Below are 23,163 nucleotides of genomic sequence, written 5' to 3' on the forward strand. Positions count from 1 at the left end.
TAGTTCTTTCTACTCCAGTCCTGTTATCCCGTTATTAATTACTATTCTACTCGTATACCACCGATTGCCTGCCATTTCAGCTCTGACCAGCTCCCATCCCCTTGTATCTTGACCTCGGAGTACCAGACGGCCTTGTCGGCGGCGACAATGGCAATGATCAGCTCGTCGTCCGCAATCCTCATCAGTCGGGGCACGCTGGAAGCGGTAACTCCCAGATCCCCCCATTCCGCGTCCCACCTGGTGCCCACCAGCGCCCTGCGCTTCAGCCTCCCGTCCCCTTTGCCGATGGCGACGACGTCGACGCGGTCCCTGGCGGCGCCCATGGCCACGCCGGCCGCGTTGCTGGCAAAGGACCCACTCAGGCTTTCCATCTCGCTGTACTGCGGGTTTCCCTGCTGCTCAAAGGTGAAGTGGTGCATCGCGTCGTCCGCTCCGATGCCGAAAAAGTCGAACCGGTCCTTGGACACCTCGACCAGGATCGGCCGGGTGCCCTGCTTGAACGTACCGCCGACCTTGTGACTCTTGGACCAGGTGAAGTTGCGAAAGTCGTACCACTCGTGGTAGGCGGCGAAGCCGTCGGTCGCGTTGGAGTAGACCACCACGTCGTGGCGCATGGTCGGCCCGTCGCGGCAGGCGAGGCCGGGCGGAACATTGGGCATGCTATCCGGGACGATGTCGGCAACCTCGTGGATGTACTTGTCGTGGAAGGTGCCAGGCGTGCCGTGCGAGAAGCGCCACCAGATGCTGGCAGGATCGCCATTCTTGTCGCGTGAGAACTGACCCCTCTTGAAGATGCTCATGTCGGTGGGCGGGGCGCCATTCATGTCCGAGTTTGGCGGCGCGCACACCACCGGTGCGCTCCTGGCCACCAGCCCGTCGTTGCCAAGGTAGATGGCATCGCTGGCCGAGCCGTTGGCAATGTCGATGGTGCGGTAGGCCACGTGGTCGAAGCTGGCCACTGGCGACCCCGAAACCAAGCCAAAGAAGGATATGCTGTGCCTGCCGTTGATGGAAAGGAATGTAGAGGCCAGTGTGTCTGGATAGAATCCGCTGTTGCCGTACGATCGCCACTTGTTGGGAAATGACTTGGCGCCCGGAGCCGATGCCATGTACTGGATGTCAGCCACGCGGTCGCGAACGAGGAGATGGATGGTGGGCGATTGGTCGACAGCCGTGTATGATTCGACCAGGCCGTTGAGAGACTGAGGACAAAAGGATTCCGCGCATTTCGGGACAGCTTTCAGGGCGCTTGTATCGGGAGGCGGCTCCGCGCTGCCGTTGCCGTTGCCGGGTGCAACTTCGCCACGATTCGAATTGGAAGAATCACCATCATTGTTTTGCTTGCGGAGCACAACTCCAAATACCACGCCCAATACTACACCAAGGATGGCAAGGACGACCGTGCATAGCAGAATCCATGTTCTCCTTCTCCTCATCAATGGCCTCTTTTCTGTTGCCGCAACGCCCGTGGGCACCGCTGCTGCTGACTCTGTGGGAGGGGCATCATCATATAACGAAGATGGTGCTGTCGACTTTGTAATGGTGACTGGTAACACCTCAAGGTCATTTCCTCTCATGTAGCCTTTATCAACAACCCCTTCGCCGACGACTTGCGGCGAGTTTTCGTATTCGGCAACCTGAAGCTGTGAATGCTTGGGGTCGACGGCTTGGCCATTCCCAACTTGTAGCGATCTTTGATCTGGGGCAACTTCCAAATAGGAATATCCTGGCTCGTCGACTTCGAGAGTAGACCAGCCAGGCGTTCCGGGTTGCGGTGGCACGAACGCAATTGCTTTTTGGGCGCGAGAGATCACTGGGTCTCTCGAAGTAGATGCGCTGAAACCGGCAGACAAGAAAGGAAGACGAAAACCAAGGGCATAAAAGCAAAATAATAAACCGCCCCAAAGTGGCGCGATGAAGGACGTATCAACACAAGGACAGGACGTTAGGAGGGCCAGGTCCGAATATGTTCCGGGGGATCAGCCTGGCGACAGGATTAGACGGGAATTGCTAACACGCCTTTCCAATTGGAGGCGCAGACGCATTTTCAGACCGTTGAGCCGGCCGGCGCTTACACGTCCGGGGCTGGCGATCTTGGCCGTGATCTCGGTTCTTTCGCTTATCATGCGGCTCATTTTTATTCGACAGCCTGACCTCCCACACAACTACACAAGTACAAATAAACTGCGGTAGACCCCGCCAAGGTGCAGAAAATGGCACCGGATTATGCAAGATGCCAGGGATGGGTATGCTGTTGGTCGCAGTTGCTGCGAGACATTTGGTTGAACCTGGCTTGCTTCCAACTAATTTTAGCAAAGGCTACAGCATGTAGCTGGCCTCCAATTCTCAGTGTTGAGACGTGATCAATTTTCTTCAAATAATCCATCCATACGACCTAGACAACCACTCTTGTCAAGAGGCATCGACTTTGTGCGCCTATATGATCCTGTCACCGTTGCAACTCCGCTCCTCCATGGCACTAGCGGGCACATGCGCTCACTGTGCCAAGTGCTGGGTTAAAATACGGCATATAATACGTAGGATCATTTCGTTCAACTTGGCGACGTTGGTTCACGATCGACTCATTGGCTCTTTCATGACCACATTCTTACCTGATAAAGAATCTTGGAGGCGCGGGCGCCAAGCGACCATCGATACAGAACATGCCCAAGGGCGCGTAACTGTCATGCTAGACGTCGTGGACGTGTGTGTCGCCGAACACGGTAATCCGGCCAGCCTGCCTTGCGTACAGGCAGTAATTAGCTCCAGAACTCCGACGCCCTAGGACGCGTTGCAGGCCGCCTAGCCAGGGGGTTCACGCGTATCTCGGTGGAGCGGAGCGTCAGTGTTATCGGAGGGGAAGCTGGCGGAATCGCTGGTTCAGAATCGGGGGTGCCCATACTCTTACGGGGAATAACTACACAGGCGGCATTGGCCTCAAGCATCAGCACTGCGGGTATGTGCTTGAGGATCTCCTGTGTCTTGACGGCCCTGGAGGAAGACGAGTATTTATCAGTCACGGTAATTGGATTCGTGGTCACAAGATTGTATGAGCATGGAAATGATTGGAAACAGAGAAAAGAAGACTTACAGTGGGTGGATTCTCGGCATGGAGGCTCACCAAAGCTTCATTCGGCAGCATGCCAATGTCACGGATGTCCTATCTCAGGACGGCCGCATAGAGGTCGGTTTTAATTTCGATATTACCAACCAAACTATCGGTAGATCCAACATCAAACTTACTTAGCAGCATGGCAGACTGATGAAGCGGATGGATCGAATGCCCTGGGTCGAGTTGCTGACGGCATTTCAACAACCTTGTAGTCCACCTCTAGACGCGTTCCGATGATAAAATATGGTAGCGTCTGCGACAAAATCTGTATCTACTCGAGATGACGCCAAGTCTGGTAACCTTTTGCAAGTCTCGACTTTTCGTCGCCCCTACCTCGTGTTCTGACCCATGTCCAGTTCTCTAACCCAGACAGCAACACCCCTGGGTCCAACCCAAAAGTCGCCATAGCCATTGGCGTCAACGAGGACCTCGCCTCGAGCGCCCATCAGTAAATCCACCCACCTCTCCCTCGCTCTTTCGACACCGACAAACATCTTCTGGACGGCATATTGCCAACCGGTATTCATCACGACCGCCAGGCCACCGAAGCGCACAAATCCTATGGTCTGCGCGCTGGCAAAGTAGTCGATCTGCCGACCATGCGCATGGGACTTTCGAGCTTGCAGAATCTTGGGCAGCATCTGGCCACCGCAGACGGGCGGGCTGGGGAAGGGGCCGAGGGTTCCTAGCAGATCGCCGTAGAAGACGCAAGGGGTGCCTGTGTTTGCGCGGAGCAGAATGAGGGCGTAGGCGATGGGGACGAACCACTCGGCTACCGGCGTGTCCATTGTTTGACCTCGTTGTGTGTCATGGCTGGCGACGAACGTCTATGCGCGTATGCAAAGTTAGCCTTCACGCCTCGATCAGACTGGGAACAGTTTGCACTTCTTACCACGGCGTTATCCGGATTGCTTGCACACAAGGTCCCGTCAAAGATAGTTCTGAGATCTGGCCTTGGTTCGAAAGAGATACGTGAGAAATTTTTGAGGAGAGGGACATCAAACAACCGTATGCGGTGGTCGAGCGCCTCGAGGTACTCATCCAGATCGCTCACTTCATCGGAAAAATACTCCCCTACGACGAACCATGGAGGTTTGTTCTGAGCGTCTCGCAATCGTTCAAAATGGGCGACTAGCTCCTGTACGAAGCCCCTGGATATGTGCTTGACGGCGTCCAGCCGAAGGCCGCCAAGCAACATTTGATCGTTGAGCCACTCGGCCCACTTGAAGAACTCACTCCTGACTTCAGGATGTGAATGATCTATGTCTGCAAACATTCTGATAGCATCAAAATTAGGCCGGCACCGTCGAGAAACATCTCCGACACTCGAGACTCACAGGTAGTCATAGTTACCAAACTCCCCGTTCACATCCTCGGCCCACTTCTTGCCCTCAAACAACCATATGGCCTTTTCACCAGTTGCATTGTCATAGTCGACACCTGTGAAATGCGCCTTGTTCCACCGCCGGGAGCTATATTGATCCATGCGCCCTGGGAAGTCGAACTTGGTCCACGCCTCGATCTCTCCCGGGCGATCGACCTGTTTGCGGCGATCTGCAACATCAAGGAGTACCGTGGCAGTTTCTTTTGTCAGCCGCGATGCGATACAACGGCATCTTGCCCATGGCAACAATCAGGGCACAAACCCTCTGGGTCCACCCTCGTGGCAAGCACTCGCTCGGTGGAATCCGCGCCGGCCTTGTGGTTCAGCACGGCATCAAACAGGATCTCAATGCCGGCGTCCCCCGCGGCGCGGACGAGCTCGTCCAGGTCGGTCCTGGGGCCCCACTTGGTCGCCCTGGAGCCCTTCTGGTCAAACTGGCCCAGATCATACAGATCGTAGACGTCGTAGCCGTTGCTCCAGGCACCACCGCCGCCCTTGCAGGCCGGTGGGATCCAAAGCTTGGTGATGCCCAAAGGAGCAAGGCTGGGTATGAGATTGATGAGTCGACGCCAGTGACGCTTGTCGGCGGGGAGGTGCCACTCAAAGCCTTGAAAGAGGGTCTCGTTACGCGTCGACGGAGCGGCGGCGGGGTCCATGTCACCGGTGCGGCCGTCGGGGTGCGTTGAAGGCGGCCGCGGGACCGGTGTGCCTGCGGGAGCTGGCATGGTGGAGTATCAATTCCGACTTTGTGTCGGTCCTATTTTTAAAAAGAATTCGGAGGTGCATGAGCCGTGGGCGGTGCTTTTTTTTCTTTGTTGCTTGTTTTGAGGTGTCAAGGTGTGTTGCTTTAGTTGCCCCTCTTTGCTTCTGAATTGGGACAAAGCCATCCACGCTAAGGCTGAACGATGGGGCGTCGAACAGCGATTTCTAACGAGTCAGGGAAGCCTGGCTGGGTGGCGCGCACAGAGCACGCTAGTGATGTACAACCTTGGCTTGCTTGGCAAGCTTGGGGAAGGTACGGAGAACAAACTAAGGTTACCTACCTACAATCACTTCCTCTAGCTACCTACCTTACCTCACCAGGCAATCCAGGCTTGCGTGCTAACTGCCGAAGAGGGGGGTGGACCAAGAACAGAAAGAGCCACTGAGTACCTATTAGACCTACAGTTGCACAACATCTCCCACCCTATTTTCTTTCGATCTCGTCGGCAAGGCAAGAACCCGCCGTCTTCGAGCTTTTCTACAATCTGCCGTTGCCTTTGCCTCGCCCAACCCGGAACTCGGATGTCACACAAGTTTCTTAGGCATGCTTTGTCATTGTTCCTCAGCCATCAAGTGGGGTTTATCGTTGACGCGACATTTACGTGAGCTACAGAGCCACTGTAACCCCACCAAACCACCATCCAACCCTAATGCTATACCACGGTAATCTCTCTAGCAGGGCAATCTCTTTACCAGGGCAAGGTGTCCACGATGTTGTCCTGTGATCTCGGTCCTACATCCAAGTAGCCCTCCCATCTCCGAAGTCGAACCTGTGGACTCAGCCTTGACGAAAGGCCTAGAAGTGGCCATGGCCAGTGGGGAAACAAGCTGCTTGGGTCGCTTTGCCAAGTTCATTTCCCAAGTTCTGCCAATTCAATCCGTCCTTTTCCTATCGACGCGATTCATTCAATCGTCCCCATTCCTGATGACTTGGCATGTTGTTTTTCTTGTCAACTAATACCACGTGCGTACGTCACTCCAGCTGCATGTTTGGTTGATTGTGGCTCAGGTTTTTTAGTTGTAGCGCCAAGAGTCAAAAGATTCCGGAATAAAAAGAATGCAAAAAAGAAACTGAGGACCCTCGCCACGCGATCTGTCGCATGCAAACTAAGGGAAGCTTGGCTTGGGCTGTGAGCGTCTCAATGCGTGCAACACAAATAGAACATGACTCCTGATTAACGGCTCGCTTTACTCCCCGCAACCGTCCAGGCTGAATTAAAGCCACTGGGAAGAGTCCGGCGATTTTACGTAGCACCGGAAATAGAGTTTGACTTTTTATGCACACCGTTTCGCTCAGCTGGGCTCTGTCTGCAGTATAGAGTACTATGTTATAGACAAACAAGCGCCTGGCTCCATTTTTGCTAATCACGCTTTGGTTTCAGCAACCTTATCGATCTAATCTACCGCATGGGACCAGGAGCCACGGGAACAACCGGAGCGAACACAAGCGACAACCACACCGCTGATATGGACATATCCTCATCGAAATTTACAGGAAAACCCTCAGCCTCATAGTCTTGAATCCACACTGCATTTACAGCGAATATTAAACTTGCCCCAAGCTAACCAAGTCCGGGCTAGTTGGGTGGTAGCAACGGGACCTTCGGGCATCGCCAATTCCAGCGCGCCCCGTTCCTCCCGCCAGCCGCTTCACAAGCCGCCGTACTCACATCCCACCGGCCACACTAGTGCCGTTTCCGGTCGCTTGCGACCCACGGCTGGCCAACCTGCCTTGCTGCTTACGTGGTGTAGATACATACCTAGCCTGCCAAGCCATATCAGCCTTCCAGAAAAGGGTATTTCTCCAAACTTGGCAATCATGGCTTGATGGAGAACGTCATAATTTCATCTCCCATTCCGCCATGCGACCGCCCTGAAATCGCGCAGCAGCGTACCCAAGGTACCCTACCGCGGTTTTTTCTCAGGGGGAGGAGACGTTGAGGAGCCCACAAGCACGCGGCGCGAAGCCGGACTTGGCACCGAACAACAGACAAGAGTTTTCTGTCCCCTTGCCAAGTACAAGCTGCCTCCGTTCTACCCTGTTTGGATGCGCTTGCAATCTGGTCCCCGCATCGATGCTAAACTGCCCTATGCCACACGGACCGATCAGTGACTCTTGGCATATGGGTAGTACTTCGTACTAGCGGCAGACTGCTTGTCAAGCTACCGGCAGAGCTACCGGTAGAGCTAGCGGATGCATACTTGTGCTTACTGCGCGTGAGATGCTCTGACTGCAGGTCGCTTCACATTTTGCAGACGGCAAGACGGTCCTCGCAATCTTGGCATTTGTTTTATACGTCCCGCCAGAATGGTCAACCCAAGCCCCGTGGGCCACCCAAAGATAAGTCAGATTAACAATAACGGCAGGCCCGGAAGGGCAGACTACTTGGGATGCTAATATCCGCAGATGCCCCAATAAATCAATGCCCATAATGGGGGGCCCTCCCCACATTAAGTATCAGAGAGAGAGGTCTCTCCACCCCGACAAGCCTTGGCTGCTTTATTGGACAAAACGTAAAAAATAAAAAAAAAGTACCTACACCTGGGTATAGTCACGGCCATGACGTTTGGGATCAAGAGAGGAGCCGGTCCAAGGGATGGGCTCTTGGCACTCCCATGTGCATGGGACTGGGCGTCGTCGACTGCGACTCCGCCATCAACGGGGTAACATTGTCAGGATGGATGGGTGGATGCGCCTGCAACTTGTCTTGATAATTCGGCATAATCGAGTGCACGTATAATAAGCAGCATTCACGCCCATCCATCCGTCTTGGTGTCGCTCCCGGCTTCTGGTTTCCTCACCTCACCCTCACTGTCGCTCTTTACCCGGTGGTCTCTTGCTCTTCAGCTCTCAAAATGCGGTCCGCAATCATAGTATCGGCACTCGCCTCGGTGGCCACCGCCGCCAGGCCCTACCTCAACGAGCCAGACACCGGAATTGATGAGGTGCTCGGCCAGCTCCCCGTCGGGTCGCTCCCCAACGTGACCGACATGCACGCCCTGCACGACTTTGAGTGGGCGGCACGGAGGTACCTCCCCAAGGTCAACTACACCTACTACCGCAACGGCGCCGGTGGCGAGTGGTCCTACAGGAACAACCTTGAGGTCTACAACCGCTACAAGCTGAGGCCCAAGACCATGGTGGACATTACAAACATTGCAGAGTCCATGCCGTAAGTTATTTTGCCTTTGTTTTCTCCCCTTTCGAAACACCGCCGTCAGGTCCAGATAAAGTCTGAACTTTGTTGGGTCTTGGCGTTTTTTTCGCTCCTCTATTTTTAGCGAGTCCATGAAACTGACCACAGCCATGCCAATATAGCACCACAATCCTTGGCCACAACTTCTCGGCTCCCTTCTTCATCTGCCCCTGCGCCCGTGCCGGATATGGCCACCCTGACGCTGAGCTCAACCTGGTTCAGGGTGCCGGCGCCGGCAAGATCCTGTACATCCCATCATCCTTCTCGACGCTCCCGATCGAGCAGATCGCGGCCAAGCGTGCACCGGACCAGATCCTCTTCAGCCAGGTCTACACCAACGACAACGACACGGCCAACCAGATCCTCTTTGACCGCGCCGAAAAGGCCGGCTCCAAGGCCCTCGTCTGGGCCATCGACGCCCCCGGCAGCCCCAGCCGGCAGCGCGCCGCCCGCTACGGCGTGGGCAGCGCCAACGCCGTCTTCATCACCAACACCTGGGAGGTGCTGGACAAGTTCCGCACCATGACCAAGCTGCCCTTCATCCTCAAGGGCATCCAGACCGTCGAGGACGCCAAGCTGGCCGTCCAGCACAAGGTTCCCGCCATCATCCTTTCCAACCACGGAGGTCGTAACCTCGACGGCAGCCCGTCGTCGCTTGAGATCGCTCTCGAGATCCACCGCGAAGCCCCCGAGATCTTTGAGCAGATCGAGGTCCTGGCCGACGGCGGCGTCCGCTACGGCACCGACGCGCTCAGGCTCCTCGCCCTCGGCGTCAAGGCCGTCGGGATTGGCAGGCCCATGATGTACAGTAACGTGTTTGGCGTCGACGGCGTCAAGAGGGCTGTCGAGATCTTCAGGAACGAGCTCACCAACGATGCGGCCAACTTGGGCGTCGCCGACATCAAGAAGATCGACACAAGTTTTGTGGACTGGACCCCCAACCACTGGTACAGCTGAAAGAGGGGCCTACCTTAGTTAGCTATACGGGGCAAAAAAGAATAGGAACCCGAAACTATTTCTCGCAATGAAAAATGATAAAAAGGTTTAATTATGATGAATGCATCCCCTTCTGGAATCGAGTCATTTGCTGTTTGTGTCATGTTGCGTTTAATTGATGATGGTGAGTCGGGCTGTAGATTTTGGTTGCTTTGCAGCAGTTCGACCACTTTTGTCTCATGTCTTGTGTTTGACTCGCCCCACCTGCTCATCTGCGGTATCTTATGATGGCACCTGCCTTCTGGTGATAGTTTGGGTCACACAGCTTATGGTCAATACTACCTGCCGTGCGGCCTTTCAAACCCCAATGCGGTCGACCGCATGCACTAGATACATGTTCAATGTGTCCTTCAAAATCACTTTGTCACCGGCAGCCGATGAACAGTGGGCATGAATCAGGTATAGGTTGCTGCCTTCAGGTACATTGACAAGCACCTTTAATCGGGAAACCTAAAATTGGCCGGACAAGCCCGTTTTTAAGTATCGTCCCAACACAGCGACCAGGAACTTGTTGACATATGCAGCCAACGTTGGCATCTCATTTAAAATAAAACAAAAGAGTCCGCCGAGAGACTTATATAACTTTTTTTGAGCCCGCTCCCAGTGTCAGGCACATACATGGCTCCCCCGGTTGAGATGTATCGTCTGGTGTTTCCTGCGGAGCTGTGACCCAGATGCGTCGATTTCTTGACTTTGTACTGCCTAGGGAGGGCGGGGGACCTTTCCTTGTGGTAGTATCGGCAACGCTGGTCTCGCAGTGGGTCATCCAGACGACGTGAATGTAGAAAAGTAGATGGACAAATTTGCACCGCAAACAGACAAAGAACTGGGTTTTATTTTGGGATCGAGCGATAGCACGTGGACCGGGAGGGTGACCGGTAGGTGCAAGCGGGACTTGGAGAAGCGAGACTACCAAGGAGTATAAGCTGCCGAAAGAAGAGATGCTGCGTTGGTCTACTGGGGGAAAACACAGAGCCTACCTACCTACCTACCTTGCGCTAACGATTTCGAGTGCAATAGTCCAATTTGCGCAACGATACAAACTGCTAATTTAATCGCGAATATGCCATCTTACATTTCCTTGGGCTGAGGCGTCCACCCGCCAGCATCGTCAAAGCAGCGAAGCCGCAAACGACACCGCGCCCGACTATCCGGGTGAGACACCACTGGCGATTATCCATTCGCAAATGTACCATGGTAGGTGCCGCAAAACTTCAACGGGGTACACATGGACCGATCAGTTAGCCTAACGATGATAATACCGATGCTTGTGATCCTGGAAAGGCAGGCAGAGACGCGTCTGACGAAGGATGCCTCGAGATGGCCAAATTCTTACTTCACGACAGGTTATCCAACTTCCACCACTTTCAGTACCTCATTTGTCTACAAGATACCTAGGTAGTAGCTTCCGACATAGAGCTAATGGCCCATTCTTCTTTATTGTCTTTTGGAGGCTATTTCGTGCTTGCCCACAAATTCTCCTCGAACCACTGCGTGTGGCATGCCGACAAGTCGATCAATGGGAGGAGTGGTGCAAAAAGAGGAGTATCCGCAGGAGTATGAGCACATTGTCACCAACGCTCCTATCATGGGTCGGGACCCGGAGGATAGAGATTTTGTTGAGGGCGGCGAGGTCAAAGATATTGACATCAACATGTCTGAGGCTCCAAAGTACAAGGTCATCCCAGGGTAATATCTTGTGGGGACCCATGCCGCCAGTCCCGCCCACCTGTTGTTGACCCAGAGAAGGTAATTAACAGTTGGAGCGACTAGTAGCTACCGCCATGTATTCATGAAATTACCAATATACAGACGACATCATGTCCACATACGAAGCTACCGAGGTAGATTGGTGTGGCCAGCGAAAGAATACGAGAACGCCGCAGACAAGGCGGATGTCGCAAGCCAATGACGATCTATTAAACTATGGGACGGGGTATCCGAATACTTTCCGAAACCTTACCAACTCACCACGCTTGCTCTTTTCTCATCAAGGACCATTGCATTCAATCAATATCTTACAACTTTTTGCATCACCCCGTCACCGCAGCCCACCGACCTCATCCACCCGGACGACGAACGGAAACCGAGACACGGCCACGACCCCGCCCTGCCCGACGACGAGCTTACCACGGACCCCTGGCGGACTGTCGCCGCCGCCACCGGCATCACCGTACCACGGCCGGACGACGTACATGCTGTCGCGCTCGAGGACGCGCTCGACCACGTACTCGGTGGCGTCGGCGCGCAAAAAGACGAAGCAGCCGGCGCGCGGGCAGGGCACGGCCGAGAGCCAGGGCGGCTGCGGTGACGTCTGGCAGGCGCACGCGGGTCTGGGACTCGGGTCTCTGGAAATTAGTGCCCGCAGGCGGGCTAGGAGGTTGCTGAAGTGGGAAGAGAGCAACTGTCGCATCTGCTATGTGTGTCTACTGTGGTGGTTACTCGGAGGTGTAGGTATATTTCTTCTATTTTGGAGCTGTGGTTTTCTTTTTCTGGCAGTGCTTGGGCGGAGGATGGGAAGGAAAACAAAAAAAAGGAACGGAATTTTGGAGTCGCATATTTGCGACTCGTCAAGACAAAAAATTTATGATGGTTTATATACAGGAGTTTGCGGATGGCAGAGTCGATTAAGGATGTGACATTGAAGAATCCTGTGAGTCTGTGGTTAGTTGGTAGCTGTTGGATGTGGTGCTGCAACTTGGGCGCGTCGAATTTGTCGGACAGTGTCACCATGAAGAAGACGGTTGGTATTGGAAGTGACATTGACAGTCCGAGAGCACAGTTTGCCAATTTGTCCACTACTGTAAACTGCTTGCCTTGCCCCAAAGTGGGACATGCTGTAGTCGGTTCCTCGCGAAAAAAGAAATCAGCAACAGAGGAACAATAAGCGGCCAAAGAATGGAATTTCACAGCTAGATAAGAATCAGGGGCCATTAGCGGTTTTGTCCTCTTCAACCAGAAAAGCAAAAGGGCTTCGTTTTCTCTTTTGCAACACGCCAAGAATATTTTCACCACAGGGTAGCTTCCCGGTGGGTCCGATGTCGCCCCATTGAATCAGTAATGCCCGTTGGCGGAGAATATCGAGGCTGCTGATTGGATGGACCCCAGACAAATGCTCCGTGCGGTCCCCGCTGCGCCATGTCAATCCGTTTCAACGAGAGTTTTTAGTTTGTCTTTTTGACGACAGCTTGCAACCAGACCGAGGCACTGTCATGACGAAGTTTCGATGATTTTTTTATGCTTTCTTTCTTTCTTTCTCCCTTGGTCTCCTCTCTATTCTTCCCATCTTCTCTCCTTGCATGTGTGTTTATTGAGCACGTATTGCTCTGGCGCTCCTTATCTTAATTTGCTTCAACCCCCCCAAGGCATTCCCCTACAGCCCCTCCCGAATTTGTAATTACAGCACTTGGAAGCGCTGGACCGCGTCCTCAGGCTATCGCCAAGCCTGTCTATCCACGCTACCGTGGTCTTTTTTGCCCAGCCGGCCACCACTGGGGCGACCAAGACAAGACGTTGTGCCAAGATTGAAAGTCGACCATTTGGCTTCTGAAAGGCGACCATCTGGGCTTACATCATTCCTTTGCTTCTTTTCTACCTTGACATATTACAGAACAAATACATTCACTTGTATTTTCTTTGGGCTACTAAACTAGTCGATACCCGCTGCCGCCGAAGCAGAAGCAGCCACCTACACATCGCCCGCCATGGCCGACGATGATCAGTCCCGCCAAGGGCTACTTGGCGCGGACCAAAAGGAGGAGGAAAAGGTCCGCCGCCAGTCCTTCGACTCCGATTCCGACATTGATGCGACCGAGTTCCTCACAAGAGATCCCATGGGCTCGTCGCCACCGCCGGATAGCCAAACGACGCCAGCCTTTATGCGTCGCGGTGGGCGCCGGGCCTGGTCTTGCGGATCGCCCTGCGCCAGCTGCAAGAGGTGTTGCATTTTCATGTGCGGCATATTCATAATCATCTGGCTGCTGCTCGGCGCGGGCGGTGCCTTTGTCTATAAAAAGTACACCGAAGAGCCGCCGTACGGCCTGTCGCCGCCGTGGTACCCGTCGCCGCAGGGCGGTACCTCGGCCGGCTGGGCTGCCAGCTACTCTCGCGCCGCCAAGATGGTGGAGAAGATGACGCTTGCGGAAAAGGTCAACGTCACTACCGGTGTCGGCTGGAAGATGGGCCCGGCAGTCGGCTCAAACGGTCCTGCCGTGCACGTCGGCTTCCCTCAGCTGCACCTCCAGGACGGACCCACGGGCATCCGGTTCGCCGACAATACTTCGGCTTTCCCTGCCGGCATCACCGTCGGCGCCACCTTCAACAAGCAGCTCATGTACCTGCGCGGAAAGGCTCACGGCGCCGAGGCTCGTGGCAAGGGCATCAACGTGCTTCTTGGTCCAGCCATCGGTCCCCTTGGCCGCATGCCTGCTGGTGGTAGGAACTGGGAGGGTTTCGGATCCGACCCTTACTTGCAGGGAGTCGCAGGTGCGCAGACCATCAAGGGAATTCAGAGCGAGGGCGTCATGGCCTCAGTCAAACACTTTGTCGCCAACGAGCAGGAGCACTTCCGTCAGGCCTGGGAGTGGGCCCTGCCCCATGCAATCTCGTCCAACATTGACGACCGTACCCTGCACGAGCTCTACGCGTGGCCCTTCCAGGACGCTATCAAGGCCGGTGTCGCCAGTGTAATGTGCAGCTACAACATGATCAACAGCAGCTACGCATGTCAAAACTCGAAACTCTTGAGCGGGATCTTGAAGGATGAGCTTGGTTTCCAGGTGGGTCGCTTCAACAAGCAAACCAATTTTAATCCACAATTCACTAACAGTTCACCGACAAATCACAGGGTTTCGTCGTATCCGACTGGCTTGCACAGCGCTCAGGAGTTGCATCGGCCATCGCCGGTCTCGACATGACCATGCCGGGTGATGGCCTCACGTGGGCCGACGGCAAGTCGCTCTGGGGATCGCAACTAACGCAATCTGTACTCAACGGCTCCGTGCCCATCGACCGACTCAACGACATGGTGACCCGCATCGTCGCCTCGTGGTACCAGCTCGGACAGGACAACCCGGCCCGGTTCGACGGCAAGGGTCCCAATTTTTCATCGTGGACCAGAGACCGCATGGGTGTGGCCTCACCCGGGAGCAGGACGACGCAGGACAAGACCGAGGTCAACAAGTTTGTCAACGTGCAGTCGTCGCACAGCGACATTGCGCGCCAGGTGGCCGCCGAGGGCACGGTGCTGCTCAAGAACAAGGACATCCTGCCCATCAGCAAGCAGGGTTTCACCGACGCCAAGCGCGACCTGCGCAGGCGGCACGAGGGCAAGCTCAAGATTGGCATCTTTGGCGAGGACGCCGGCGCCGCGCCGGGCGGACCCAACGCCTGCATCGACCGCGGCTGCAACCGCGGGACGCTCGCCATCGGTTGGGGCAGCGGCGCCGTCGACTTCCCCTACCTGGTGACGCCGATAGATGCCCTCAAGAAGGGCTTCGAGGCGGGCAAGGTGGAGATCAAGGAGTACCTCTCCAACGCGAACCCGTTCGTCAAGGACAAGTCGGCGTCCGACACTGACGTGTGCATCGTGTTTGCCAACGCCGACTCGGGCGAGGGCTTCCTCAAGGCGGATGGGATCAGCGGCGACAGGAACGACTTGAACTTGCAGCGCGGCAGCGACGATCTCGTGTATCAGGTGGCCAACAAGTGCGGCGGCGGCGGCGGCGAGGTCATTGTCATCATCCACAGCGTGGGTCCTGTCGTGGTGGAGCGCTGGATAGACCACCCCAACGTCAAGGCTGTCGTGCTCGCCAACCTCCCCGGCCAGGAGAGCGGCAACGCACTGGCCGACATCATCTTTGGCGACGAGAACCCCTCGGGCAAGCTGCCGTACACCATGGGCAAGTCTCTGGACGACTACGGCCCCGGCGCCAAGGTCATGTACCTTCCCAACGGCGTGGTGCCGCAGCAGGACTTTACCGAGGGCGTATTTATCGACTACAAGCACTTTGATCGCGCGGGGATCCAGCCGCGCTTCGAGTTTGGCTTTGGCCTCTCGTACACGACGTTTGAGTTTGCCAACCTCAGCATCAGCGAGCGCAAGCCCAAGAAGGCGCTGCCCGAACCGCGACCCGAGCCGGCCGCGGCGCCGCCCAGCTACGACAAGGCCATCCCGGACGAGCGCGAGGCGCTGTGGCCGCGGGACAATAGCATCCGCCCGCTCGAAAAGTACATCTACCCGTACCTGGACGAGGTCGACGAGCTGGTGCAGCACCCGTACCCCTACCCGGACGGCTACTTCAGCCTCATGGAGCCGAGCCCGGCCGGCGGCGAGGAGGGCGGCAACCCGGACCTGTGGGAGGTGCAGCTCGAGGTCAAGGCGCAGGTCAAGAACACGGGCTCGAGGGACGGCAAGGTGGTGGCGCAGCTGTACGTCGGCATCCCGCCGCTCTCGCCCCCCGCGGCGGGTGGCGGCAGCCGAGTCGGGCCGGCAGGCACGCCGGACCCCAAGAAGAAGGACGAGGTGGAGTTCCCGATCAGGCAGCTGCGCGGGTTCGAAAAGGTCTTTGTCAAGAAGGGCGAGACGGCCGAGGTCTCGTTCAACGTCACCAGGAGAGACCTGAGCTTCTGGGACGTGGAGAGGCAGACCTGGAGGATCGTGACGGGCGGGGAGTACAAGATTATGGTTGGGCAGAGCTCGAGGGATCTGCCGCTAGAAGGGAAGTGGTAGACTGGGAGAACGTTTTTCTTTTCTTTGTTTCTTTTTTATTCCGCATGTCGTTCCAGCGTGCGAGGTAATATGTGGCGCTTACCAGGTACATGGCCATGTTAGCACAGGGCGGCGTTGGGTGTGATATATTTACTTAAACTTGTCTTGTTCTCGGTTGTATTATTTTTGGTGTCTGGCTAGTATGTGGAAAAACAAAAGACTGGATTTTCACCCATCTGTACTGGTACAGCTATGAACGTCGCTGCTCACCATGGCAGCCTGTCAAACGATTGCGGCCTCGACATGTCGGCATCGTTACAAAGCTCAAGGTTCATCTCTGTCAGCCGCAGCTGCCATGAAAAAAAAGGAGGATCGAGGTATTGCAAAGACTTTGTTTTGCTCTACTCGAGAGACAAACGCGACCGGGGCGTAAGCTGACAAAGGACCTTTGGATATTCCATACCGACGGATAATGAGAGGATCATGAGCCAGGACAGAAACAAAGAAACACGAGTCGTGAAATGCCCGCGGAGGCATCAATCCCGCCAGGGGGTAGGAGGCGCTTAAGATTAAGACAATCTTCAAGGGGTCTTGCCGGTGACGAAGCACGCGAAAAAATTTTTAGAGAATCGGGATAGTTTGCCGAAGCAGTACAGACCGCCGTCTTTGACGAAACTGGGCGGGTTCATGACAACACGCGATTTATGAGACGCCACAATCCTCCGTCATAAAATAGCGACTGGCAAAGGCCGGGAACGAATAAAGCGGAATGCTTGTCGATGCTTGTTTCCGAGCCTAGAAGAGTCCCGGTTAAGTCCTGATCCCCTTTTTTTTCCTGTTCTGCTGCCTGGTTGCTCCTATTCCTGGAAAAAAAAGCTTGACCACATCCCGGAAACGGGGCGTCACGCCGTTCAGTTTCGTCCTGCCCCCTCCGGCGCTTGTAGCACACGCGATCTTCTATTCTCGTTTGGCAAGCAGGGCAAGTTTGGCCCAGCGTGCCTGGTAGGGCAGTCTGAGCGGCGCTAGAAAAACGGCCGGGGCGGATTTTGGCGCCGCGCCGGTCGCACGGGGACGCGTCATTTCCCCTGAGCAAAGGCCCTTAAAGGTCTTTTTTTGGGGGGTAGGAGTGGCTCAGCTTCTTTCTGCCCACCTTCGGGAATGTGAACAGTGCTAATGTCCGGGGCCGCGGCTGAGAGGGTCTGTTGTTGTTGTTGTTGTTGTTGTTGTTGTTGACATCAGCGAAGGGGGGGGGGGGGGGGGGGGGGGGAGCTATGCCTTGTCTGTTGAAAGTTGTTGAACTGCTCGCGTCTGCCAAATGTCGCGAAATTGCAGCCACCATACGAGCCGCGCTAGTGCTGCTAGGTCCAACAGGAAGCCACTTACGGTGGGAAGTGCATGAAAAGAAGGGTTCAGGAATCGTGCAGAAAAAGGCAGCTTCTTTCCGGCTTTTTTGCAATTGGATTCTTCCTGTTCAGCATGCTTCTTCATCGCTTGGAAGGGTGAAACACATTCTTTTGCAACAGACAACTCTGTTATACACTCTCTTTTGCCCCCCCCCCATACACTCGCTAACCAGACCATCGGTCGGACCACATTCGTTATACTTCCCAACGGAGTTTCGTACTTGATAATTACACACTCTCTTATATAATATCACCCACCGTGCATAATACAGCAGCTCCATCAAGATGAGGACCGCAACTTACACCAGCGCCTGGCTAGCCGCCGCAGCCCTTGTTAGCGCACACGGAGATTCGGCCGGCTTGCCGAGGCTCCTCGGCCGCCAGGCGCAGCGTCTTGGCCTCAACCCCGTGCACACCCGTGCCGTGCCGGAAGTGCAGCCACGCCAAGCCCGCTTCCCGGTTGCGGGCGGCGCTGTGGTCGAAAAGCGTGCGGGAATCCAATCTGGCGACCAGTGCGGCCCCGGCTTCGGCAGCTGCGCGGCGGGGCTTTGCTGCAGTCCCGAGGGATGGTGTGGCAATGAGATCACGTCCTGCCAGGCGCCCGACTGCTTGTTCCAGTACGGACCGGCGTGCGACGCCAACCAGACGCCGGCGGGCAAGTCGACGGCCAGCATCGCGCGTCCTCAACTGGGCAGCGTTCCTTATGGCGGGGCGGGCATCTACGACTGCGTCAACAACGGCGTCATGGCGCTCACGTTTGACGACGGACCCTTCATCTACACCGAGACGATCCTGGACATTCTCAAGTCGTACAACGCCAAGGCGACCTTCTTCATCACGGGCAACAACATCCACAAGGGGGCCATCGACACGCACTGGGCGTCGGTGATCCAGCGCATGGCCAGCGAGGGCCACCAGATCGCCAGCCACACGTGGTCGCACCAGAACCTGACGGCGCTGACGACGGCGCAGCGCCAGGACCAGATGGTCAAGAACGAGATGGCCTTCCGCAACATCCTGGGCTACTTCCCGACCTACATGCGCCCGCCCTTCTCCGAGTGCGACGCGGCCTGCGAGAGCCAGCTCAAGAAGCTGGGCTACCACATCACCTACTTCGACCTGGACACGGCCGACTACCTCAACGACTCGCCGCTGCTGATCCAAAACTCCAAGAACAACTTTGACAACGCCGTCGACGGCCAGGTCGTGAGCCAGAGCGACTTCCTCGTCATCAGCCACGACATCCACGAGCAGACCGCCCACAACCTGACCGCCTACATGCTCGAGCGCATGAAGACCCTCGGCTACCAGGCCGTCACCGTCGGCGAGTGCCTCGGCGACGCCCAGGCCAACTGGTACCGCCAGGCCGGCGGGCCCAACCCCCAGCCCCAGACCTCGTACACCGCGCCCTCCACCTCCACCACCGCCACCGCCGCCAGCTCCGCCGCCCCCTCCCCGACCGGCGCCCTCAAGGCCTCGCCCGACGCCACCTGCGGCGGCAACACCGGCAACACCTGCGCCGGCTCCGGCTTCGGCAACTGCTGCTCCCCCAGCGGCTGGTGCGGCTCCACCGACGAGTACTGCGGCGCCGGGTGCCAAAAGTTCTTTGGCAGCTGCGGCATGTCCTCGGGCCCGTCGTCGTCGTCCGCCGCCACCGTCAAGTCCGCCTCTCCCACATCGTCGGCATCGTCTTCCACGTCGTCGTCCCCGTCGACTGCCAAAAAGGTGAATCCGTCTCCCGTCGCCCCCTTCAACAACGGCACCGCCCCCTCGTCGTCCTCGGTCGTCCTCGGCTCCACCTCTTCCTCCGCTGCCCCCGCTAACCAGTCTCCCGTGCTAAAGGTCTCTCCCGACGCAACCTGCGGCGGCAACACCGGCAACACCTGCAAGGGTTCCGCCTTTGGCAACTGCTGCTCCGTCAACGGCTGGTGCGGATTCACCACCGCCTACTGCGGTTCCGGATGCCAGAAGGGCTTTGGCACTTGCAACTAAAAGAAAATAGACAGTTGGGGGGGAAAATAAGAAAAGGGGGGGTGGCCTCTTTTTTTGGGATATGAAGCCATGTTTTGTCTCCTTTTCAACATAAAAAAATGTCTTGTTTTCTTTTTTGGGTGGGTGGTCATTTGCTGTGCCTTGGTGGGCAATGTTGGTTGGGATTCACTTTTTTTTTTCTTTTTTTGTTGTCCTCGCCCTAGACCCACGCGGCTTCATTGAGAATAGGCTACAGCAGAAGGGAGCCTGGTCTTTGAGGTTTCTTGTGTATAATTGCTTCAGCTAGCTCTACAATGCCAGGACTTTTTTGTCACACCTTTGGACCGATCATCGGGCTGCTGATGTCCTGACTGGCTTTGTTTAGACATCTGTCAAGAAGATCTCATGCTAGCCCGAGCGGAATATGTCGATGCCATGCTTTCTGATTGACACCCTGCTGCAGCCATCGCACCTGTGATTTGCACGACCGATCGAAAAGCGCCGTTTCGCCTACTCGGCCATTATGAAGAGCTTGACAAATGGTCACTGAGCCGGGGCCGGGAAAATTGTATAAGCCTTTTTGGGGAAGCATCTCCAAGAGCAAAACCCGCTTGGCGGGTCAGGAGAAACAGGATTCTGTGGGGTCTTGTTTCCGACATGCGGATCTCCCCATCGTCGGGTCATTTGTCATTTTAGGTCCAATTCTGGGATTGAGTTTCGTCAAACAATGTCGCGAAACGGAAAAAAAGAAAAGGGTGCTAGTCATGGTGGGTTCCCCCGCTGATCAGCATTTCCAACATGCCAATCTCGCATGCGTGAACTCGTCCATCAGATGCAGTGACCAATCTATTGGGGTTGTACGCATTTCTTGCCATGTAAACTAATCTGATTGTTTTTGGCTCCCAATATTTGTTGTTTACATGTTTCCAAGTAAAGACCTTTTACCAAGGACATCTTCTGACCATCAGCCTCTGGCCCAAATTTGAACGCAAAAAAGAAGACGTGAGCAAGGGCACGAATCAAGGCACGTTTTGAAATTCTCTTGTCAAGCAGGCGGCTCTTTCTTTTTATTTCGCTGCCCAGTTTCTATGCGTGTGTGTGTGTACGTGATACCTATCGATTCTTGACTCGGCCCTATCTCCTTATTGGAATACCCTCCATTCGGAGTGTGATGATCAAGACTTCTGTGCAGACAAGTACACTATCCACTCGTAACCACTCTTTTTGTTTACTTGTACACAACATTATTACCAACTATCAAGATGCAGTTAACTATACCTTTTGCCATGACCATGGTCTTCTGCAACTGAACAATAAACACCAAAAAGGACCAACACATCTGATTAGAAAACAGTCATCAAAGTCACGAGGGGCGAGAGCCTGTATCCGGAAACAACCAATCCACTTTCTTCCCCAAAGCCCTGAACCCCAAGTAGGCGTTTAATGCTCGATCAACGGCGTATGGACTTTGCGTCAAATGCTTGTCAAGTAATGCTTCTTGTGCTTCCTGGTTCTTGTTTGTCACCTCGATATGACTCACACTGAGGTCGTTGCCAAAGCCCAGAGACGATGTTTCACGGATTTCAATTCTAGAATGGTAGGTGGAAAATGTGTATAAATACGTCCAAATAGTCATCGCTTTGTACTTTACAAGTCTGGGTTGTTATCCAGCAACCTGAAGAAAACTGTTTTCTTGTCGTCCCTTCCATCCCGCTTGTCTTAAACTAGCTTACAACCACACCGAGCGCCGACCGTCATGGAACTAATTGTTTGTCAGCAATCAATATGCGACGGTATTGGAGAATGATGATGTGGGGCTCGGCCAGCTTGTGACGTGGATGGTGACAGTGGTGATCATGCGGATGGTGGTGAGCGGAGGGGATGGACGGGGACAGACCTTCCACAGATGCTTATTTGCATGTCGTGTCGGTGCAGCAAGGTCCGAAAAGCTCGCCGACGACCTCGGCCCTCGGGGCGCATTTGATAGGCCTGTTTTTGGGGCACTTTTCTTTGGGCCCGATTTGGAGGCCTGGACCGGTCGACGTGCATATGCCCGACACCGTGGTGATCATGCCAAGGGCGATGATAAGGTTGGTCATAGTGAACTGCATTTTTGCGGTGGTTTCGGGATCTGTGGGTACAAATAGCACGTGGACGTAGGTCGTGGAACGACATGATTCACGAATATCTACTCCGATATGGAGAATCTTTGATGTTCGTTTTTGGAAAATACTATGGTGGTAGCGGTAAAATCCCTCCCATGGCATAGTTGCTTAACGGTGTGGACCTTATAGATATTTCCGACTTTGGTAATAGTTTTTGCGACGTAAATAAATTCAGGTATTTGAAGCTCCCCGAGAACAATTAAGTTGGTGAAAGCCCACGCATAAACGTATGGTAACAGGGGAGGGAACTTTTCGCACAATGCCATAGTAAACGCACCTTACCTACTTGCTCAGATTTGTCCAAAGGTCTGGGCGCCTTTGTGGGACATGACATAATTAATCCACACCCACGGATGAATCCCTTCTAAACCCCGCCCACAAAGCGTGCAACACCATTTCGAATTGGATATAGTAGATAATATTTCTTACCAGTTTGCAACACAAAGCGCCAAAGCGAGGCAAAACATAGAGCCTGGTAATAAATCACCCACGATTCGTTACGTAGCACCCTTTTTTGACACAAACAGTAGGCAGTAATCTGGCGAATATACTTGCTGCGAGTATTTTGTTTTCCTCCTTTTTTTTGCTTATATTCCGGATTATAACCCGAATTATTGACCACCAACATCTAATCCCTAACCGCTAACCGCTCACTCGAGTCCCTGACCACTAACTCTAACCAATTAATGAGTGGTAATGGTGGTGGTGGTGGTGGTAGTAACGGTACCCAGCAGGTTTTGACTGTGTGGCTGGAAAAAGGTTGCTACGTAACGAATCGTGGGGATCTAGAATGTGACTCAAAACACACTATCTAATTTGTGAACGCTGTTCTCTCTTCTGCGCCAAAACATTGATGGCTTCCGTAGAAATTCTTTATTTTTGAGCATATTTGTTTTCTAAACGCATCTTATCCTACTGTTTAATACCGTCGTCCGCATGTCTAACGACTTGCGAACCAGGACTTGTAAACACCATCAACCCCTACTCGCTGTCCCTCAACCCCAACTCGCTGTTACTCGACTTTGTCTGGTTTTTTACTTGAATCAGCCAACTTGCTCACGCACGATGGCCCCAACGATTGCACTTCAAGCTATCCAGGAAGCCCTGGCTCCAGGATTTGGAGAGAGAACACTGGAACGAATGTTGAAAAGACCAAAAAACCTGTATCCGGCCACTTTGTTCCCGTTCAATTAACCTCATCTCCCCAACGGGAGTCGGACTCGGGAAGTAGGGTCGCGCCTGCGATGTACTATCCGTAGAAACTGACTAATTTAAGCAAGCTAGTGTGGGGCTCGTCGGCTATATTGATTCATGCCAAGTGAAACCTCCGATCGCTCGTCAAGCAGATCGTCGATTCTGCTGCTAACATTCGTCCAGCAAGCCTCAAACGTACGAAAAGAAAAGCACGCCCAAAAGGAGAATTCACAGTCGGCACGTTTCCCCCGTAAAAAATATCCAGTCACA

The 23,163-nt window shown here is 54.6% G+C and overlaps 8 protein-coding genes across 8 annotated transcripts; 5 read left to right on the forward strand and 3 right to left on the reverse strand.

Moving 5' to 3' along the window:
- Positions 1 to 41: 41 nt before the first annotated feature.
- Positions 42 to 2,135, reverse strand: MGG_09165 (uncharacterized protein; the record flags this gene model as incomplete). The annotated part of the gene is made up of 2 exons (XM_016990471.1): positions 42 to 1,643; positions 2,076 to 2,135. 2 exons carry the CDS (start codon positions 2,133 to 2,135, stop codon positions 42 to 44), a joined length of 1,662 nt encoding a protein of 553 aa, XP_016845944.1.
- A 352-nt stretch (positions 2,136 to 2,487) lies between these two features.
- Positions 2,488 to 5,347, reverse strand: MGG_09164 (alpha-amylase). The gene is made up of 7 exons (XM_016990470.1): positions 4,759 to 5,347; positions 4,450 to 4,666; positions 4,005 to 4,350; positions 3,478 to 3,939; positions 3,244 to 3,365; positions 2,922 to 2,991; positions 2,488 to 2,737 (listed from the first exon to the last, which is right to left on the reverse strand). The coding sequence occupies exons 1-7, from the start codon at positions 5,219 to 5,221 to the stop codon at positions 2,690 to 2,692; spliced, it is 1,728 nt and encodes a 575-aa protein (XP_016845945.1). The 5' UTR covers positions 5,222 to 5,347; the 3' UTR covers positions 2,488 to 2,689.
- A 1,155-nt stretch (positions 5,348 to 6,502) lies between these two features.
- Positions 6,503 to 7,710, reverse strand: MGG_18100 (uncharacterized protein; the record flags this gene model as incomplete). Its single annotated transcript, XM_016990560.1, has 3 exons — positions 6,503 to 6,566; positions 6,929 to 6,993; positions 7,471 to 7,710. 3 exons carry the CDS (start codon positions 7,708 to 7,710, stop codon positions 6,503 to 6,505), a joined length of 369 nt encoding a protein of 122 aa, XP_016845946.1.
- MGG_09162 (cytochrome b2) lies at positions 7,029 to 9,538 on the forward strand. The gene is made up of 2 exons (XM_016990469.1): positions 7,029 to 8,431; positions 8,578 to 9,538. The coding sequence occupies exons 1-2, from the start codon at positions 8,115 to 8,117 to the stop codon at positions 9,410 to 9,412; spliced, it is 1,152 nt and encodes a 383-aa protein (XP_016845947.1). The 5' UTR covers positions 7,029 to 8,114; the 3' UTR covers positions 9,413 to 9,538.
- Positions 9,539 to 10,952: 1,414 nt separating this feature from the next.
- MGG_18101 (uncharacterized protein) lies at positions 10,953 to 11,762 on the forward strand (the record flags this gene model as incomplete). The annotated part of the gene is made up of 2 exons (XM_016990561.1): positions 10,953 to 11,140; positions 11,447 to 11,762. The coding sequence occupies 2 exons, from the start codon at positions 10,953 to 10,955 to the stop codon at positions 11,760 to 11,762; spliced, it is 504 nt and encodes a 167-aa protein (XP_016845948.1).
- Positions 11,763 to 12,645: 883 nt separating this feature from the next.
- Positions 12,646 to 16,431, forward strand: MGG_09160 (beta-glucosidase 1). The gene is made up of 2 exons (XM_016990468.1): positions 12,646 to 14,229; positions 14,298 to 16,431. The coding sequence occupies exons 1-2, from the start codon at positions 13,156 to 13,158 to the stop codon at positions 16,179 to 16,181; spliced, it is 2,958 nt and encodes a 985-aa protein (XP_016845949.1). The 5' UTR covers positions 12,646 to 13,155; the 3' UTR covers positions 16,182 to 16,431.
- A 1,231-nt stretch (positions 16,432 to 17,662) lies between these two features.
- Positions 17,663 to 19,679, forward strand: MGG_09159 (chitin deacetylase). The gene has a single exon (XM_016990467.1). The coding sequence runs from the start codon at positions 17,849 to 17,851 to the stop codon at positions 19,553 to 19,555; it is 1,707 nt and encodes a 568-aa protein (XP_016845950.1). The 5' UTR covers positions 17,663 to 17,848; the 3' UTR covers positions 19,556 to 19,679.
- A 1,711-nt stretch (positions 19,680 to 21,390) lies between these two features.
- Positions 21,391 to 21,902, forward strand: MGG_09158 (uncharacterized protein; the record flags this gene model as incomplete). The annotated part of the gene is made up of 2 exons (XM_016990466.1): positions 21,391 to 21,667; positions 21,829 to 21,902. 2 exons carry the CDS (start codon positions 21,391 to 21,393, stop codon positions 21,900 to 21,902), a joined length of 351 nt encoding a protein of 116 aa, XP_016845951.1.
- Between the last annotated feature and the right edge of the window lie 1,261 nt (positions 21,903 to 23,163).

Source organism: Pyricularia oryzae (genome assembly GCF_000002495.2).
Source record: "Pyricularia oryzae 70-15 unplaced genomic scaffold supercont8.8_1, whole genome shotgun sequence".
NCBI classification, from domain to species: domain Eukaryota; kingdom Fungi; phylum Ascomycota; class Sordariomycetes; order Magnaporthales; family Pyriculariaceae; genus Pyricularia; species Pyricularia oryzae.